This window comes from Gadus macrocephalus, chromosome 2 (genome assembly GCF_031168955.1).
Source record: "Gadus macrocephalus chromosome 2, ASM3116895v1".
Taxonomy (NCBI): domain Eukaryota; kingdom Metazoa; phylum Chordata; class Actinopteri; order Gadiformes; family Gadidae; genus Gadus; species Gadus macrocephalus.
The window spans coordinates 4700712-4719867 of record NC_082383.1 but is presented as its reverse complement, the minus strand read 5'-3'; the positions used below and the strand labels follow the sequence as shown (position 1 = coordinate 4719867).

Sequence of the window (19156 nt, the reverse complement as noted above, 5' to 3'; positions counted from 1 at the left end):
TGTAGTAGAAAAGGTCAGGTTTATAAGGAAAGTACTAATAAGTATTACTACTACTACTACCTCTCCTGCTACTTCTACTAAATGTTTCATTTGTATTTATCTTCTCAGGTCTTTGCCAATGTTCAAAGACTAGCTGAGGCTTTCATTGCTTTGTACACAGCTGGCAACCCTCTATTCAGAAGCTGGGAAGCGAAAATCAATTGCAGCTTAAGCAATGAAGGGTCAAGTATCACTATTGACTTCAATCTTGACAATGTGGCTGATGTTATTGTTGTGGATGGAGAAATTGACATTCAGCTTCCAGAGTTTTGCAAGAAAATTGAGAAGTGCCTCAATTATTGGAATGACTTAGTTGACAAACAAAGATCCAAACATTACTACCTAAACTATTACACCGCAGAACAGATTGTATATCTGTGCAGTAAGCTATCTCCTCAAAATGTGGCTGATTTGGAGGTTGAGGTTTTAATGATGCTCTCTTTTGTCAAGCCTAATTGTACAGCAACAGATTTAAGAGAGGTCTGGCATGAAATCGTCACCAATCAAGAAGAAACAATCCAAGCCATTGAATTTCAAACTTTTGTTGAAGAGTCAGAACACTTTATAGGGGATTCTTCAATCACAGGGGACTCGGTTCTTCTCGTGGAAAAGACAAATTATTTCCTAAAATTTGATTTACTCTGGAATAGTTACATGAAGGACATGAATAGTTTTCTTCCACACATTCTCAATATAAAAGGCCTCGGTCAATTATTGGAAAAACTGGCCGACAAGCAAAGTAAAGGGAATTCATTCACAACAAGAGGGATGCCGAAATGCCTGACTACTGGGAATCCCAACCTCATTGTCTGCTCACAGGAAGCGGTCTTCAACACTTGCATCTCCATTTACATGAGTGATGAAAATGAGGCAATGCCCACGTATGACGAAGTCCTACTATGCAACTCTTCAACATCTTATGAACAAGTGGAGCTGTTCCTGAGACGCTGTCTCACCCCTGGCTACAGCGGACGAAAGATCTACACTCTGCTCTACGGTGACCTTCTGACCTACGACGTGAGCTCCAAAGTCGAGGGTTTCTTCCAGCGAATGAAAATGAAAAGGAGAAAAGATTACAGACTCGTCATGGTCTGCACTTCCGAGCGTGAACATGCATATATTCCCTCAGCCTTCAGTCAATACCGCTTGCACATGGTCCCTCAGGAGCCTACAGCCAGGATTCAGAGTTACCTGAGCAGACACTATAGTGTCCCCGCTGATGAGTGCAGCGCCGCAGCTGTGTTCAGAGACCGACTCTCTGTTGGAGTTGTGTCATCGGAGAGAGCTGGCGTGGGTGAGTACCCGTGTCTACGTGTTCGACTCCATATCCAAAAAAACTTTAGCAGACACTTTATTGAAGAGCATCCTTTCTTTCACTTCAGGTAAATCCCTCTATGTGAAGAGACTACATGGGAAACTGAAGCGATCGAGCGAAAGGCCATCAGTGTTAAAATGCATTCGCTTGATTGAGCCAAAGGTGGACGAGAATGCCATCCTTCAGTCTCTGCTGGAAAGCACCAAGAAAGAAGAATTGACAATTTTCCATTTAGATGTCACGTCATCGGTAAATAGCCTTTTGTTAAATGAACTTTAATTGAATGTAGTAAATATAATACATTTTTTGTTTTGATTTTTCTAATCTTTTACTTGTACGGTCTTCACAAAGGTTCGGAAAGGCCTTCACGACTTTCTATTTAAATTGCTGATCCTTCGTTATCTGATGGACTCTGAGGGAATGATGTGGAAGTGTTGCAACAAGCAGTTGTATCTCATTGAAATCTTGAAATCAACATTGAAATTTCCCATTAATGTTTCACGTCAGGTAAGGTTTTGAAAAGTGCTACATATATCGTCCTGTTATTGTTATTTTAGTCTCACATTTGTATTTGTGTTTTTCATGTATAGAGCCAAACTATGAACAGCTCGTTCATAGATTGGTTTCCAAGCATCTTCTGCAGACCACCTAAAGAAGTGTTGATGCTAGAGATGGAGAACCCTGATCAACCACTGATGGATGATGAAGAATTCAGGAGTGAAGCCTTCCAAAGGCCATACCAATACCTCACACAATTCCATAACCGCGGAGATCTTGACACCTTCAAATACAATGCTGTTGAAGGGTCCCATGTGGAGTGTCTTCAAATGCTCCTCATGTACTGTGGCATCATGGACCCCTCTTGGGCAGAGATCAGAAACTTTGCCTGGTTCCTCAACCTCCAGCTAAAAGACTGTGAGACATCTGTTTTTTGCAACGTTGATTTAGTTGGTGACACTCTAAGAGGATTCAAGAGCTTCGTTGTTGACTTCATGATTCTAATGGCTAAAGACTTTGCCACACCGTCACTCAACATTTCTGACAAGAGTCCTGGAAGACTTCAGTTTGACCTGAGTGGCCTGCGTGATGAGGATTTGGCCCCTTTTCTGATCAGGAAGCGGTGGGAGTCAGAACCACACCCATACATCTTCTTCAATAGTGACCATGTCTCCATGACCTTCATTGGCTTCCATCTTAAGCCTAATGGAAAAAACTCTCTCGATGCCATCGACCCCTCTTCCAAGAAAATAATTAAAAAAAACATCATGACTAAGGAGCTGTTTAAAGGCCTAACGTTGCAGGGAGTTCCGTTCAACATCAACTTTGATGAACTACCTAGAGGGGAAAAGATTGAGAGTATCTGCAATGTCCTTGGAACCCAGCAGCCCCTTGATCCTGACGAAACATATGAGCTCACAACTGACAACATCCTCAAGATTTTGGCAATCCACATGCGTTTCAGGTGTGGCATCCCTGTCATTATTATGGGTGAGACAGGTTGTGGTAAGACTAGGCTCATCAAATATCTGTGTGATTTGCAAAGAGGTGGAGTGGCTACCGAGAACATGAAACTGGTCAAAGTCCATGGAGGAACAAATTCAGATATAATCTACACCAAAGTCAGAGAAGCTGAAGCGATATCTTTGACAAACAAAGAAAACTATGGCTTTGATTCTGTCCTGTTCTTTGACGAGGCGAACACAACAGAGGCTATCGGCAGTATCAAGGAGATCATTTGTGACCATACCGTGAAAGGTGAAATGTTGACACCCAACTGTGGATTGCAAATAATAGCAGCATGCAACCCTTATCGAAAACACACAGAGGAAATGATTACAAAGCTAGAGTCTGCTGGCCTTGGTTATCGAGTCCGAGCTGAGGAGACAGATGAAAAGCTTGGTTCAATCCCACTCCGCCAATTAGTTTACAGAGTTCAGGCCTTGCCACCAAGTATGATTCCTCTGGTATGGGATTTTGGACAACTGAATGATAACACAGAGGAAATGTACATTCAACAGATTGTGCAGAGAGTAGTTGGACTCAAAGCAATCAATGGAGCATACATCAAGATCATCACAGATGTCCTTGCAGATTCTCAGAGATATATGCGAAAAAGAAAAGATGAGTGCAGCTTCGTCAGTTTGCGGGATGTGGAGCGCTGCATGCAAGCCTTCATGTGGTTTTATGAGAACCACGCCATGTTCTTCACGGAACTTGAAGAATTTGAGAAAAAACAGCGGGTGCTGAAGAATGAAGTACCCCAGAGAGAAGGAAAGGTTCGAGACCCTGTCCTCTGGTCTCTGATCATGGCTGCAGGGGTCTGCTACCATGCCTGCTTGGAAAACAAAGACGAATACAGACTGGAATTCTGTAAAAAAAATGACTGCACCCCAGTGAGAGTAATGCAGGAAATCTCACTTATGCAGGATCTACTTTTAAGTGGGGTGCCTATGGGTGAAACAATTGCAAAAAACAGTGCACTCAAAGAGAATGTCTTCATGATGGTCCTATGCATTGAACTTAGGATTCCCTTATTTTTGGTTGGAAAACCTGGAAGTTCAAAATCTCTCTCTAAAACTCTTGTGGCAGATGCAATGCAAGGCCAAGCAGCTCACAGTGAGCTCTTCAAAAAGTTGAAACAAATCCATTTGGTGTCCTTCCAGTGTAGCCCCCATTCAACGCCAGAGGGCATCATTAATACATTCAAGCAATGTGGTCGTTTCCAAGTAGGCAAGAACCTAGATGAGTACATTTCTGTTGTGGTATTGGATGAAATTGGGTTGGCCGAAGACTCTCCTAAAATGCCACTTAAAACACTGCATCCTTTACTTGAAGAAGGATGCATTGATGATGAACCACTGCCTCACAAGAGAGTTGGCTTTATCGGCATCTCCAACTGGGCTCTAGACCCTGCAAAGATGAACAGAGGCATCTTTGTCTCCCGTGGTGACCCTGATGAGAAAGAGCTCCTTGAGAGTGCAAAAGGCATATGCTCATCTGATGCAATGCTTTTGGAGGAAGTAAGAGGTCTCTTCAAGCCCTTTGCCAAGGCCTACTTGGATGTCTGCCAAAAACAAGGAAAGGGCTTCTTTGGTCTTCGTGACTACTACAGCTTGGTCAAGATGATTTTTGCAATAACCAAAGGTACTGGAAAGAAGCCCAGTGAGCAGAAAATTGTTGAGGCAGTGTTGAGAAACTTCAGTGGAAAAGACACTGACGTACTCACTGTTTTCACTGATGGGCTTAACATGACACCCAATCTTGACAGCATTGATGTTAATGACCTTGTGAGGCAGAACATTTTGGCTAGCGGACAGGAGGAAGAGTGCAGATACTTGCTGGTTCTCACTAAGAATTATGCTGCCCTGCAGATCTTGCAGCAAACTTTTTTTTCAGAAAACAAACAGCCTGAAATAATCTTTGGCTCCAGCTTCCCAAAAGATCAAGAGTACACCCAAATATGTCGCAACATCAACCGAGTGAAGATCTGCATGGAAACGGGGCACACTGTTATCCTCCTGAACTTGCAGAACCTTTACGAAAGTCTCTATGATGCTCTTAACCAGTACTACGTCTACCTCGGAGGGCAAAAATACATAGACCTTGGACTTGGAACCCACCGCGTCAAATGCAGGGTGCATAATGACTTCAGACTCATCGTCATCGAGGAAAAGGAGGTTGTCTACAAGCAGTTCCCAATACCACTCATCAACCGGCTGGAGAAGCACTACCTGGACATCCACACTGTCCTCAAGAAGGAGCAGAAGAGTACTGTGAAGAAGTTGGAAAGATGGGTGGAGCAGTTTGTTTCTCTCAGCAAACAACACACCACGGGGCCTCAGGGGTACAAATACCAAGCACCAGATGTCTTCATAGGCTACCATTCGGACACATGTGCTTCAGTGATTCTTCAAGTGATTGAAAGGAGGAGGCAGGAATTGGAAACCTCAGAAGCAGACATACTGCAAGCATCTAAACTGGTGCTGCTAAACTGTGCCACACCTGACTCAATTTTGCGTCTGGATTGCACAATGCTCCCCAAAGTCGAAAGTGAACGACTGTCACAAGTCTACTCTGAAGAGCAGAATACCAGTTGTTTGGCTGACTTCATCCTTGCTCACATGAAGCAGGATACCCATTGGCATGCCTCCTTCACTGAGGTAATATACAAATTGCTATATTTATTATAATGCTAACTCATCTATGTACATTTCTGCTAATTCCAAGTGATATTTGCAGGTGACTACTTTCTCCAGGCTCCTTACAGCCCCAGACTTGGAACAACTGGAGCAGTTACCTCATACAGTGGAACTGCTATCCTTGCAGCAGTTTGAAACAGAGCAGTCTTTCCTCAAGAAGATCAGGTTTGCATGGATTTTCACTTTAGCCTTCAATCTTTTACATTTCTTTGGGGGGTGATCTTGTGACTATCTGATCTTCATGCTTTCCAACGATTTTGTTCAGAATTGTATGATCTGTGTTGTGTCGTCACTATAGGCTTTTCTTCACTACTCAAAATGGAGGAAACAATGATTCTGGCAACAAGATCCTCATTATCCAAAGTGATTTTGCATCTCACAGTGCACATCTTGTTGCATCTGCGAAGTAGGTCAATTCTATATTTCTTTATTATTATTATTATTGTTATTATTTTAACTAACATAACTTGGGACTAAGGGACTTTGCTGTTCATCGCCAGGTATTCATCCCTGAATGAAATTACCAAGATCAAACAAAATATTGTGGAGAACAATATATTTGTCTACTTTATCACCAAACTGCCAAGGATGAAAGGAGGGACTTCTTACGTTGGCTTTCATGGAGGTGAGGGGGTTACGTAACGTTACACTTTATTTATTATCATACCATTTAAGATACACCCTAGTTTGAGCTGTTTCATTCTTCAAAGGGCCATGGAAATCGGTTCATATCGATGACCTGCGGAAATCCAAGGATATCGCTTCAGATATCAAGGCTTTGCGTAACCTGACAATCAGTGAACTGTTTGACGAAAACAGAACACAGCCCAAAGGTAAACATGTGTGATACTTACCTTTACCTTTTGCGATATAGCATTTTTATTTAATTTTTTTTTTTTATATCGCATGACATGTTTTGATTGTTTACAGCTATGGAGCATGATGACATGGAGTATTCTGAAGGATCACAGAACGTCACAGAGGTTCAAAACCAAGTTGTAACTAATTTTCTGTACAAATGTATTTAGGGGCACAAACGCCCCAACATTTTGCAGCCCCCTTCTTCCATGTGGTTTATTCCCAGCCCCAATTTGTGACGTTTTTCTTCTGATTTTCTCTTACCGGACTTCTGTCCTAACTACCTGCTGTAGGGATGGGACTTCGTCCTGGACACCACAGCTCTGCTACGTAGCTGTGTGCAGAGTGCAGTGGGCATGCTAAGGGACCAAGTGGAGAATGGCTACCGCAGTACTAAAAGAGTGGAAATCTTATTGACCCTTCTCAACGACAACGCAGACTTCAGAGGTTGTCCCAACTCTGCGCCCTCTTCAGATTCAGATTATACATGCAGACTTCTGTGGTAACACTGACCTATAATCCTTTCGATGGATTTTTCAGGCAAATTTCTTCGGATTGTGAAGAGGCGCCTTCAATCCTTATTGTTGACCCAGAATTGCAACCCTCATTTGTTGATCAAAAGCAACTGGGTGATAAAGGAGTCCTCAAATATTGATGCCATACAGGAAGGAGGAACATTCAGGTAAGTCAAGCTTATTTGTCTGTCCTTTATCATTTGATTTCACTTAATGGTCCTGAAGTCCCAGATTCATTTGGAATTACCAAATGAATGGTACCTTCGTGGATTGTGAAGGTACCACTTCACAATCCACACATTCTGGTTTTGTACAGTGAATGAACAATGTATAATGGTATGCACTATACAGTTCAAACGGAACCAAGGCGATAATGCCTGCTTTTAAGACAACCGTTCTCACCTCTTGGGCTTTACAGGCACACACTATGGAAGCGTGTCCAGGCGGTTGTCATTCCTTACCTAGCCCAGCTGGTCTCCATCATCGACCGAGATCAAAATCTGGACATTCTGGTCGACTGCAATGAGCCCCTCAAGACGTTGTGGCTTGACATCTTTGGCAAAGAGAAGCTTTTGGACGTGCCATCGCTGACAATTGATCTCAGGTAGGTTGTCCCAGTGACCCAGTCATGCATCATGGTTTGCAATTTATGATGATATATATTTTTTAACCTATCTTAGTATTTTAAGGGATAAAATTGTGTATCTATGTATACAGTTTGCATATCATGCTCTCTCTGTCACAGCTCTGCAGCAAGAACCATCCTCGTGCAAAACTGCTTTGCTGTAGACAAGAACATCAGCTGCAGCATGCCCTTCAGTTGGAGGCTAAGGGACTACCTAGAGGAGCTCTGGGTTTATGCTCTCAAGCATGAAGGTAACATCATGCAGCACACAAATACTATGTTAATTGTTGAGGCAGACAGGTCGGTCTCCACAAGCCAATCCTGACTTACCTTGGTCTTTGTTGACAGGCCAAACGCAGAGTCAGTTTGATGAGTTATTTTGGAAGACTCACCTTGGCCAATCCATCGCAAAAGCAAGCCTGGAGATGCAGTCAGACTTTTTCCAGAGATACCTACAGGACTTTATCTCCATGACAATGAATGTTAGATCCCAGGAAAACCTTCAGGTTGTCGTTTGGTTTATCGAAAATCCCTTTCCATGGCTACGTTTAAGATTCCTTTGAGGTTGCTTGAAGTGCTTCAGGTATTTATAATCTATTTTACTGTCCACTGATTTAGCTCCTTTGCAGCGCATTAAACTGCTGTGTAAATGAGATGCAGTCGCGGACAATGGAGACGCATAAGGGGGGGATCTCTCTTCCCTGGGTCCATGCTGCCTACTACGAGTTTAAGAACCGACTGCAGAACTTCGCCAGAATGATCAACCTTGAGCCTAGGATTACCCAGGTCCTCCTGAACAAGCATGCTCAGGAAAGGGAAGAGCTGGTACGTCTCATCTACTTACCTTCTTTTACTTGAAGAAGATTTTTGTGCTTTATATATGCCCTCAAAGCACGATTTGGTTCCATGCTTGTGATATATGGGCCCTTATGGACTTCTGGATGTTGGTTTGATTAGTTTCTTCCCCGCTCCAAGGTTCTTGATATCTATGCTGCCATCGCCTGTGTTGAGTTTCTGGAATCCACGCAACTGGAAACTGACGGCCAGAGGCAAGCCTGGCTTAGGCAGGTGAAAAAGCTCCATGTTCCCATTGAGTTGATATGCTCTCACGACAGCGTGATGCACTATGGAGACAAGAGCAAGACAATGGTCTGCATTGTTCAGTAAGTGACTTTATGCCGTCTTTTAGGATGCATATGTGCTCTTTTAGGCTAGGAATATGGACTGTAATGCAGGTCCACATGTTGATCTGTTATATTTATTTGAATAGTAATACTTAATATTGACAGTTGTTAATGTTCTTTGTCCTTCATTATGTTGTTTTGTTTAGGACCTGGTGGAACCGCATTTTTACCATGTCGCTGTTTGTGGAGCATTTGTTGCTGGGAGATGAGGAGGCCGAGATGAATCTGAATCCTTTGGTCCTGGAACACATGAGAATTCTTGGGCAGGTTAGTGTTGACTGAACATACAGACATTCCTTTTGACTCCTTTTAACAAGTCGACTTCATGCAATAGCCATTTGGATTCCCATCTGGTAACATACATTGTCATCGTTCCTCTTCCAAGACCCTGAAGAAGAATTCAGATCTCAAAAAGCAGCAGGCATTTGAGGAGGTGATTGTTGTACTCAAAGCCTGCAAAGATAAAGTGGTACAAAGTATCTTCAGGTATGGACTCATCTTGTACTTTCTTGGACTGTATTGTCTAGTCTCGTATTGTTCTAGGACCTTGGATCTGATACACTTCCTGTCTGCTCTCTCAGGTTTGGCCTCCAGCTATGCCCTGTGTGTATGAGTGACCCTAAAGATCCCCTCAGCCTGCCGTGTGACCACATCTACTGTTCGACCTGCATCAAACAGTGGCTGGTCCCTGGTCAGATGTACTGTCCTTTGTGCAAGCAGGCAGTTCCTGAGAACTTCTCCACAACGTCTTCTGAGGAAATAAGGTATGAACATGTTTAGAAGACACATAAGGGCTTCACCTACCGCAAATGTTGGACATTGATTTCCTCTATCTGTGAACTCTTAAAGCTGACATATTCTACCACCAGGTGTGAGGGTGAACAGCCATTACAAGTCGTTTTGAAAATTTGCCACTTCTTACATCAGAAGTGGGCATGTCCACCTAGATGTGTGCTGGATAGATGAGTAACCTACAGTCCACTGGGTAGGCTGGTAGATTGTTCTATACAGTACACATCTAGGTGGATGGCTTGTAACGGCTAATCACACTCACACCTGGTGGTATTATATGTCCCCTGTAACAATTCCTAATACTATAACTAAACTACTCTGTCATTATTCTCCTTTTAAGGATTCAATTCAATCAACATGCGAAGTTCCGGACGCAGTGCAATGCTTTCTTCATAGACCTGGTTTCCACCATGTGTTTTAAGGACAACATCCCGCCCTGTTCGTCCATCATCCACTATCTGCTGTCACTGGTCATGTTGGAGGCGGAACCCCTCCCTATATTCGGAGGTAACCCAGGGCAAGCTGTGACTCATCTAAGCTGTTGAAGGCAGGGTACTCTAGTGCCGAGTTGTTCCTGCGTTCTTCCTTAAATTTGCCTGTCTTCCAGATTTGCACTGTGAAGCAATTGTTTTAGATATTAACACAAAACTTTGCTCACTTCTTAAGGGGGATGGACTCTATGCGCTTACCATATTAGGGCCCCGATGTATTCTCAATTGGAATTGTGATTGATTGTTTAGGAAATCTTAGGAAGTAATTTATTACAATATTAAAAAAGTATATTCCCCTCACATTTACGACCTAGGCTACTGTAACTCTGATTCTGAATCTGAGTAACTGTGGTTAAGGGAATATAAAATATAATTTTCTTGACTGGCTTAGGGTGACACCCAGCCATTAGTTTTGAGTTCAATTCCCCATGACCATGGTCTACCTGTAGACATCTTTGAGCAAGATGCCTAACCCCTACCTGCCCCTGAGAGTCACTCTGGATAATGCAATCGCTGTAGGTGTTTGAGAAGATCCTGCACCACCTCTTATATTCATTTCTCATTTATTGACTTGATGATGTCCTTTTGCCCAGGGGATCGACACATTTTGACCAAGGTCCTCTCACCGTTTGACGAGTCTGTGGACAAAAACCCAGTGGTGCGCTCCTTTGTGCTCAAACTGCTGCTCAAGTTCAGGTGAGTCAAGGAGGAGGAGTCCTAAAAAGGAAACGATTTTTTGGTGAAAACGCAGAAGTGTATTGTGGCCAACCGTCCAGACGGATCCGGATACTTTTTTGAAACCAGGTCCCAGGGTCAAAAGGTAAAAACGGCCCTATGCTTTTTCGTGTTAGGATTCGTGTGGACGCCTGATACGCAACCATTGACGTCATCGCCCCCCCATTAGCTTGGCAACATTATAGTTCTGTCAAATTTTGTTTTGTTTGATTTTGTTCGTATTCTTTTTGTAGCTTTAAATATAGCTCCTTGGTAAATTGAATTACTAACTGTACATTAAAAAGTATTTTCTGCTCAATCTACAAGGTTTGACAACTGCTTTCTCCTCCTTGACTGCATGTTTGTATACAGCGCGCAGGCTTGATGCATGCTCCACCTTGTCTTCTTCTTTTTTTCGTGGAGAACCAGCGCCACACAGTGTCCTTAAAAATGTACTACAGCGTTTCTACATCTTTACGGAGAAATTTCTGAAGGAAAACAGAGGACAAAAATCCTTTTTGCCCGGGCCTTAATCTGTTTGCGTCTTTGAGAAAAGGGCCAATCTGATTAGTTTCAATATTTTTTGATATAATCCAAAGCATCTTTTAACTTTTGTTCTATAGCTTTGAGGATGTGAAAGACTATCTGCAGCAGCATCTGACAGAAGTGGAACAAAGCATCATCTTGGAAAAGACTGATAAAACCGAACTGTACTCCATGTACATTAACTGCCTGGAGGTATGGATGAGGGCATACATATTCTTTGAATTTTTTCACCTTGGTTGTTATTTTTGCTGTATGCTGTTCAATCAATACATATATTTTGCTTGTTTGTATGCTTTTCAATCAATATTTGTTTTGATTTTAAAATGTACTGATTCGCTGTACAATAGGATTCACACATACATTGCGATAGGAGCCTATTTGACAAAAAAAGTATCGCTAAGTTTCTTTCCCCCGATTTTGTTCCTTTAGGACTCCATGTTTGAGCGGAGGCAGTTCCGTTCCATTGCCGAGCAACAGGCCTACCTGCAGGACGAGAGGGTCTTTCTTTCCAGCCGCACACGTGCAGCATGCCCAGACAGCGCTACTGTAGAGCATCTGCAGCAGGTGGCCAGGGTGCGCATGGGCCTGGACATGGCCGCCACTCTGCTGGTACAACAAATGGAAGGTGTGAGATCGCCATGCCTACATAGATTCCTTCTTGATCTGACTGTATCTGTCTTAGGAGTTCTCGGATAAAAAATATTCATGTTACAACCGAAATTGTATTCTGACTTTGAATTTTTCTTTTCTTACGCCTGCGTTTGTTTGTTAACATTATTGCATCAGTGGATTAACTTAAATATCAAAACGGCATTATCTTGCGCACACTTTTCTCTGCTGTTATTCCATAATTTGCCACACCACCTTTCTTAGCGCAGTGAAATTGGCCCCCAAATGTTCTGAATCAAGAATAGATTGTTGAATCGAATTCTGAACCTAAATTTAAATTGAATCTAATCTTGAGATACCAAAAGATTCACACCCCTAATCCTTCTCATGTATTATGCTGGTGTTTCCTCTTCAATGTTTTGCACATGAGGAGCCCAAAGTGAAGGCCAGGCCTCAATCAAAGACTTTTTGGCCGCTGTGATGGCGCTGTGTAGTCAGAGTAACAACGACTGGTTCCGCGTCTACCTGATCCGCAAGATCGGCAAAGAACACGGCGTGGAGTTTGTCCAGAGTCTCCTCAAAGTGGAGGGTGTGCACTGGGTCTTCCCTAAAGAAGTTCTTCAAAAGGTACTGCTCTCTGACCTCCGCCCATGTTCAGTATTTTTTCTTCTGTGTAACAATTTTTTTTTAATATTATTTGTGATATTATTTTTTAGTAATTACCCATATTCTCATTGTTCATTCCAAGCCAGATATTTTTTTAAAACAAATCAAGATTTTACTTTACATTTTCTCCTCCTATAAAGTTCATAATCAGAAGAATCCATCCCATTTGTCAGAATGTAATTAAAGTTTTACTTGGAAATGCATTATAATAATGGAAGTATGATGCACTCTGAATGCCATCTCACGTTGTCTCTTGAAGAGTGAAGAAGGCAGCCCCGTTGATCATTTCCTCGTGTGCGGAGAGGACTACAAGACCATTCGAGATGCTCTGGATACGGCGCTGATAGAGGGCAAAGTGGATGTGCTGGATAAAGCGTACGAGGTAACCAAGCATCGCTGAAGCTGTGACTCCCCTCATGTCAACTACTATGCCCTCTGGAAACATTTCTTGTCTCTCTCCTTTTAGACGTGCAAGTGCTTGCCACAAAAAAAGGCGGTGTATCTTCTGTTGGCCCTCTTCAGAGAAGTCACCTCTCTCTACGGAAATGCCAACGGTATTCACCATCCCACACCCGAGGTACCGCCCTTGCATCACGAACGTATGCCATACCCTCCTTGCTTCTTCTTTGCTTGTGTTTCGGTGTCTCATTGTACACATTTCCCGTCCAGCAATGCCGAGTCTTGGTGACGCACATCGATGCTTGCGGACTCCTGGTTACCGCAGAGTCAAAGGACTTTGCGAAGGCCTTGGTGGCCAACCGTCTGGGGGCCTTGGCCGTTGTACCCGGGGCCCCCGGGGGGCACTCTGCGGTGCTGGAGCTGACGGTCCACACGGCTTCGGTCCTGCTCTGCGCCAACCAGCGGATCCTCGTTCCCCTTCAGAACCTGGCCCTGTCAACGGGGAACATGCGAGTGAGTGCATTAGCTAGCTTCTATTTAGAGGCATCTTGCTAATCCGTGTGCATCAAAGAAACAATTTAAATGATAATAATATAATATATACATTTTATTTTTGTGTATCGTATTTAGTATTGATTTATGTATTCAAATATGAACTTATATGAACTCATCTTTGTGTTAATGTCTTTGTCTTTGTCTTGGTGCAGCGAGCCTTCTTGCCCACCATGCCAGAGGACATGTTGTTTGTAGCTCAACAGGCCATGGGACAGGTGCGGTGGTACTGTAAGTCAAAGACGTGAGCTTCACATTCTCATATGTAAATGGGTGTCAGTAAAAAACTTAATTCCGTTTTCTCCCCTTTCCCAACAGATTGTCCAAATAAGCACCCCTGCGCCATCGGAAACGTGTGTACAGCTCAGACTTGTTTGTTTCTAACCACACAGCCAATATTGCACCTCTGTTTAGATTTTGTTCTCAGATCCCTCCAAGCAGCAGGAAACTGTTAAGCATAACAACTCTCTGGGTCTTTTCGGCTGCTCATAATTGCTTTTGCTACTTCTATAGTGTGGTCGACCCTGGGTAAAAAGCAAATGTCCTGACTGTGGCGCTGAAATCGGAGGGACCAACCACATACCTGTGGCTGGTTTCACGGATGCTGGAGTGCAGTAAGTGCAGCGTACCCATGCACCTGATTTATTTATTTTTATATATAGATATATATACACTATTCGTTGGTCTAACAATACATGCATGCATTCGTTCTTAGCATGGGCGTCCTGTGGGGAAATCTCACATATGTACAATAGACTAGTTAACAGTTTATTTGGGGCTTCCTGTGCCTTCCCCCAGGGGCGACCGCACCCAGACGGGCCACGTCCTCGGAGACCCGGAGCGCAGGGACAACCCGGACACCCTGGACACCAAGAACATGTCCCCAGGGCCCTTCACCCTGATGCGCATGCTCACCCACATGGCCATGTTGTACGGAGCCAGCATCAACCAACAGGTACTGTAGCTGGAGGTCCCACCTCCAACCACATGCAGGGGTTCAAACACAGGCCTGTGGGATCAGAAAGATGCTACTTCATGTCTTGACTTACAGTATTATGTTCCTTGCAGTGACTGACTTATGAAGGTGGCTCCTATTGTGTTGCTGGTTTGTCAAAATCGATCAAAAACACCTCCGTCTGTTTGCAGCTCGTCGCTCAGATCATCAGACCTCCGGTGGCTGATCCAGGAGCCTTCCTGCTGGCCCACCTGCTGAAGGACATGGAGCATCTGACCAAGTCTCTGGGGAAGGGGACGGACAACACCATCCACACGGTTCACCTGTTGCTCTGCAGCCTGCTGGAGCCCCACCGGCCTCAACAAGGTAAGGATGGCACTAGGAGGTGGACCTTTTGTTACATTTGAGGAACTTGTATTAGTACAGTGTCCCATCTGGGACAGTGCCTTCTCTAGGGAATCACCAGTTAATGCAGTTGCTTTTCTTCTTCAATTCAGTGCAGGTAATCAAATTACCTTTGTTTGGGGATGTCCCTAAGTTCTGATGTGTTAACCGTTTATTGTACCACATACATTTAACATGTTTGACCTGTAGAGACCAGTCTCTGTCTGTCTATGATAAATTTGTTCTGAACAAATTACACAAAACGCTAAGGGCCCTATTTTAACGGTCTGAAACGCAAATGAAAAGCGCCAAACGCAAGTAGCTTTGTGGACGGCTCTATGGCGATGTTGCTATTTTACCAGCGGAAAAATTACTCTTGCGCCCGGCGCATATCTAAAAAGGGTTGGTCTGAAGTAGCCTAAATACCCGTAGGCGTGGTTTGGGTTTTTCTTTTACGCATACACACACGCGCGGCCCCATTCATTCATTCTTTTTAACACTCACTCGGAGTAAAACAATGTTGTCTCACGATGAAATACTCATCAATCCTAAAAGTTATGGGCTTGTACACGATGTCTGTGTCAAGAAAATATGTGTTTGCTGTACTGTGTTTGCAGATGCATTGATTTAAAAGTACAACTTATTACCGCTGTATCAGCTGTTCTTTCCCCAATAATTTACCAAGAATGTGTGGCTAGGGAGATGAGAGAAGCAAAGTGCATGGGCGAGGTGCACTAGCAACATTATCGATTCGCCCTTAAAATAGCATCTGAACAACGCGCCACTGACTTTAAAGCAGGTATTTCCTGGTTTGTGGCAGAATTGTTTTCTGAAACTGCAAAATAGCACCAGGGAACGCGTTTGCGCCAGGACACGCCTCCTCCTTTCGCCGAACCGCCCCTTGGGGCACAAGATCATTCCTTAATTTACCGACACGTGGCGGTGGAGGGAAAAGAACGCTCTGCGCCAGTTGCAAACTAGCAACGACACATGCGTCAGTGTAGAAAGTAAATTGTGCTGGATGCAAGATAGGGCCCTAAGTCTGTTCTACCTTAGATGAGCGTTTGTTGAAACTTCTGACTTCTCTCCCCAGGGCCTGATCCTTATGACGACCATCTCTCCACCAAAGACCACAGGGACGGCTGGGAGAAGTCAGCCAGCAACACCATCATCATACCTCAACTGAAGGTATGTTACTATCTCACTATCTAGTCGTTTGGCAGAAGCTGTTATCCAGTACATTTCTTTCAGCTACACCTCAGCTACCTACTCCTGAAGGAGGATATGAGTTGTCGAAGACAAAGGGATCGACAAAGGCGGACGTAGTTGAGTAGAAGGACATCTGATATTACTATTTACAAACCCGAGTCGCTACCTACTCCTGAAGGAGTAGGTAGCGATTCGGCGTCTTGCTTAAGGATGCCTGCAGGTAGACTTCCGACTTTGGAACCCTTTAGACGGGGAGTTCTGTGCTTTTCAAAGAGTCCTAAGGGTGTGTGTGTGTGTGTGTGTGTGTCCACTTGCGTTCCTGCAGCACCTGGACAGACGGCTGAAGGAGGCCAACGACCTGGTCCGTGCCGACGCCCGGGTGTCCCGTGACCCCGTCTTCAGGCTTATGTTCTGTGACCCGCGTCTCTTCCTGGCCTCCCTGCCCCGCGGCTCCCTGATCCACGGCCAGGCGGTGTGGAGCTGCAGGGAGGAGCTCTCCCTGCAGAGCCTCACGCACATCGTGGAGCAGCACGACGGCAAAGACTCGCTGCCCCTGCTCTGGAGGTTCCTCCAGAGGGTGAGGAGTCCTGTGGAGATGTTAACGTTAACACTAACTATTGCCATGTGGAGATGTGTGCGTTAACACTTATTGTCATGTGAAGATGTTAACATGAACACTAACTAACTACTTAGATTATGTTAACTTGAACTAACTATATGTCCTGCGGAGATGTGAACACTAACTTGAACTAACCTTCGTCACGCACAATGGAACACAGGACTGAATGTGCCCGGAATTGGTTTTGTTTCCTTCTAGTAATCTAAAAATGGTTTTGTGAGATAACAAAAAGGATTGGCTTTAGCTCTACTTTTTAAAACTGATGAATTGGGACAAATATGTTTGTAGGTACATTTTCAAGGATAATCTTTAAACAATTATTATTGTTACTGCAATATGATTATCTATAATCAAAATTAATGATGATGTTTATTGGCAATCGTAATGCAATCGTCATGTTAAGATGTTAGGAAATGGATGCCACTGACCTACTACTATTGACCTTTTGGCTAACATTACCAATAAGGATGCCAGTCACACCAACACTTGTAATGGTGTGCTCTGGTATTCACAAAACCTTGTGTTTAAGATATTGAGCATGCAAACATATCACTCAGTTGACAGTTATGGCAACACATGTGGTTTCTTGCTGCGTCAGGAGGCACAGCTGCGCTTCGTGAAGTTCCTTCCAGACATCCTAACGCTCCAGAAGGACCTGGTGAAGAAGTTTCAGAACATCAGCGACCTGCCCTTCAGAACTATCGCCGACTTTTTCAACAGTCAACAAGGTACTGAAATTGTTTTGTCAGAGGCACCACAACTCTCAAAATGTACAAAGTGTATATATTTTGAGAGTTGTGTTGTTGTTGTTGTTGTTGTTGTTGTTGTTGTGAGAGTTGAGGTGTATCTATAAGTATTATTAATTTAATTAATAATACTTATAGATTCACCTACTAAGATTGCACTGCCTTTTGCCAATGCCTAGTTTGGGTGTGTTGACTTCAGTTCATCTTGTTTTTCTTTTTACTAGTTTCACTGAGAGATTGGTATAAGAGAGGCATCACCATCTTCCTGACAACCTGGAATCAACTCAGGGTTTCCCTGGCAAATAATGGTAAACACAGTTCAGTCTGTTAGTAACTGATGTATTACCTTCACTGTCTAGTAACCAAATGACCGTGACTTATCTGAACTGACTAGCTGGCTCAAAGGAACTCAACACGGTTATGTTGTCTTCCAGGAGAGATCAAGATCCCAGCAGAGCTGTGCGGGGAAGACCTGGACTTGAACAGTGATTTCAGGCTGCTGTTGCCACAGAGACAGGGCCCAGGCCTGTGCTCCACAGCCCTGGTCAGCTACCTGATCGCCCTTCACAATGAGATCATCACATGTGTGGACAAGCACACTGGAGAACAGACCAGGTGGGGGCGCTGTAGGCACACGCAGAGAGCATGTTTCATTTTTGACTCTGTGATGTATATGTAGAATGGAAGTTTGTAAACGCATGTAGTTTGCGTGTAGCAACAGACTCAGTATATATATATACACACAATATATCATATCTACACATGTGTATATACATAAGTGTATATATATATATATATATATATATATATATATATATATATATATATATATATATATATATATATATATATTTATACATTCATACATACATACATACATACATACCTACATACATACATACATACATACGTATGTATGTATGTATGTATGTATGTATGTGTATATATATATATATATTACACGTTGAAATATAACAGGACACAGAAAAAAAACTAATAACAGATAAAAAAATAAAAACAGTCTTTGTTATCGTATGAGTTGTTTTGTTCCAGTCCTGTGTTGTCGATGCATTTTTGGACAGTTCAGCTTGTGTCCTTGTCTTGAATCTACAATGTGCAATGAGAGTGCATTGCACCTAAGGCTCATCATATATATATATTTATACTCATGAATATATACATCACAGTGAGAGGAGGCGTGCCTCTCTTCCTCACCATTCCCCCGTGTGTGTCTCTCCCCCATCCCCCCCTTCCCGTCCAGCTACGAGGTGAGCCCCGCAGACCTGACGGAGCAGCAGGTGATCCGCTACGAGCTGGACCAGGAGCTGATGCCGCTGGTGCTCGCCAACAGCCAGTACAGCCTGGAGCGAGGCAAGGAGACGCTGCACGAGTACGACCTGGTCAAGATCCAGCAGCAGGTCCTCACCCACTTCCTGCAGGGCCGGCCAATCATCACCCTCCAGGTGAGTGGAGGGAGGCGGGGCTCCACTCCACACAGGCCAACGACGCCGTCCCCTCTGTAACACGTCGGCCCCCCCCCCCCATGCTGACTTCCTGCTCGTCTTTCCAGGGCATTCCGACCCTGGTGAACAGACACGAGCGGGACTACGCGATCATTCTGAAGGACGTCAAAGGGAAAGTAGAACAGGTGTGTGGATTGACGACGTCGTGAGCTGATTGGCTGAAGCAAACAGATATTTTCTAAACCTCATGGCGTTCAGCAATGCACTAATGGCGTG

The 19156-nt window shown here is 43.8% G+C and overlaps 2 protein-coding genes across 7 annotated transcripts in view; one reads left to right on the top strand and one right to left on the bottom strand.

Annotated features, from left to right (window-relative positions):
- Nucleotides 1-19156, bottom strand: part of LOC132475731 (peripheral myelin protein 22-like) — a 353371-nt gene that overhangs the window by 63140 nt on the left and 271075 nt on the right. The window lies entirely within an intron of this gene.
- Nucleotides 1-19156, top strand: part of LOC132475567 (E3 ubiquitin-protein ligase rnf213-alpha-like) — a 32896-nt gene that overhangs the window by 11351 nt on the left and 2389 nt on the right. For 5 of the 6 annotated variants that reach the window (XM_060076787.1, XM_060076815.1, XM_060076776.1 and 2 more), the window contains 39 exons: nt 109-1333; nt 1422-1603; nt 1706-1861; nt 1945-5514; nt 5594-5718; nt 5852-5959; nt 6054-6178; nt 6264-6386; nt 6484-6551; nt 6705-6858; nt 6952-7093; nt 7345-7530; nt 7672-7802; nt 7900-8057; nt 8170-8376; nt 8527-8714; nt 8882-9002; nt 9121-9221; nt 9317-9499; nt 9868-10034; nt 10612-10714; nt 11356-11470; nt 11708-11903; nt 12318-12514; nt 12813-12935; nt 13020-13130; nt 13223-13465; nt 13660-13735; nt 13823-13857; nt 14018-14118; nt 14303-14459; nt 14651-14825; nt 15937-16031; nt 16378-16629; nt 17270-17399; nt 17642-17725; nt 17852-18032; nt 18679-18880; nt 18988-19065. In XM_060076787.1, the coding sequence (XP_059932770.1) occupies nt 109-1333; nt 1422-1603; nt 1706-1861; nt 1945-5514; nt 5594-5718; nt 5852-5959; nt 6054-6178; nt 6264-6386; nt 6484-6551; nt 6705-6858; nt 6952-7093; nt 7345-7530; nt 7672-7802; nt 7900-8057; nt 8170-8376; nt 8527-8714; nt 8882-9002; nt 9121-9221; nt 9317-9499; nt 9868-10034; nt 10612-10714; nt 11356-11470; nt 11708-11903; nt 12318-12514; nt 12813-12935; nt 13020-13130; nt 13223-13465; nt 13660-13735; nt 13823-13857; nt 14018-14118; nt 14303-14459; nt 14651-14825; nt 15937-16031; nt 16378-16629; nt 17270-17399; nt 17642-17725; nt 17852-18032; nt 18679-18880; nt 18988-19065 (10074 nt within the window). The remainder of the gene's footprint in view (nt 1-108; nt 1334-1421; nt 1604-1705; nt 1862-1944; nt 5515-5593; nt 5719-5851; nt 5960-6053; nt 6179-6263; nt 6387-6483; nt 6552-6704; nt 6859-6951; nt 7094-7344; nt 7531-7671; nt 7803-7899; nt 8058-8169; nt 8377-8526; nt 8715-8881; nt 9003-9120; nt 9222-9316; nt 9500-9867; nt 10035-10611; nt 10715-11355; nt 11471-11707; nt 11904-12317; nt 12515-12812; nt 12936-13019; nt 13131-13222; nt 13466-13659; nt 13736-13822; nt 13858-14017; nt 14119-14302; nt 14460-14650; nt 14826-15936; nt 16032-16377; nt 16630-17269; nt 17400-17641; nt 17726-17851; nt 18033-18678; nt 18881-18987; nt 19066-19156) is intronic. The other variant, XM_060076806.1, reaches the window with a different exon arrangement.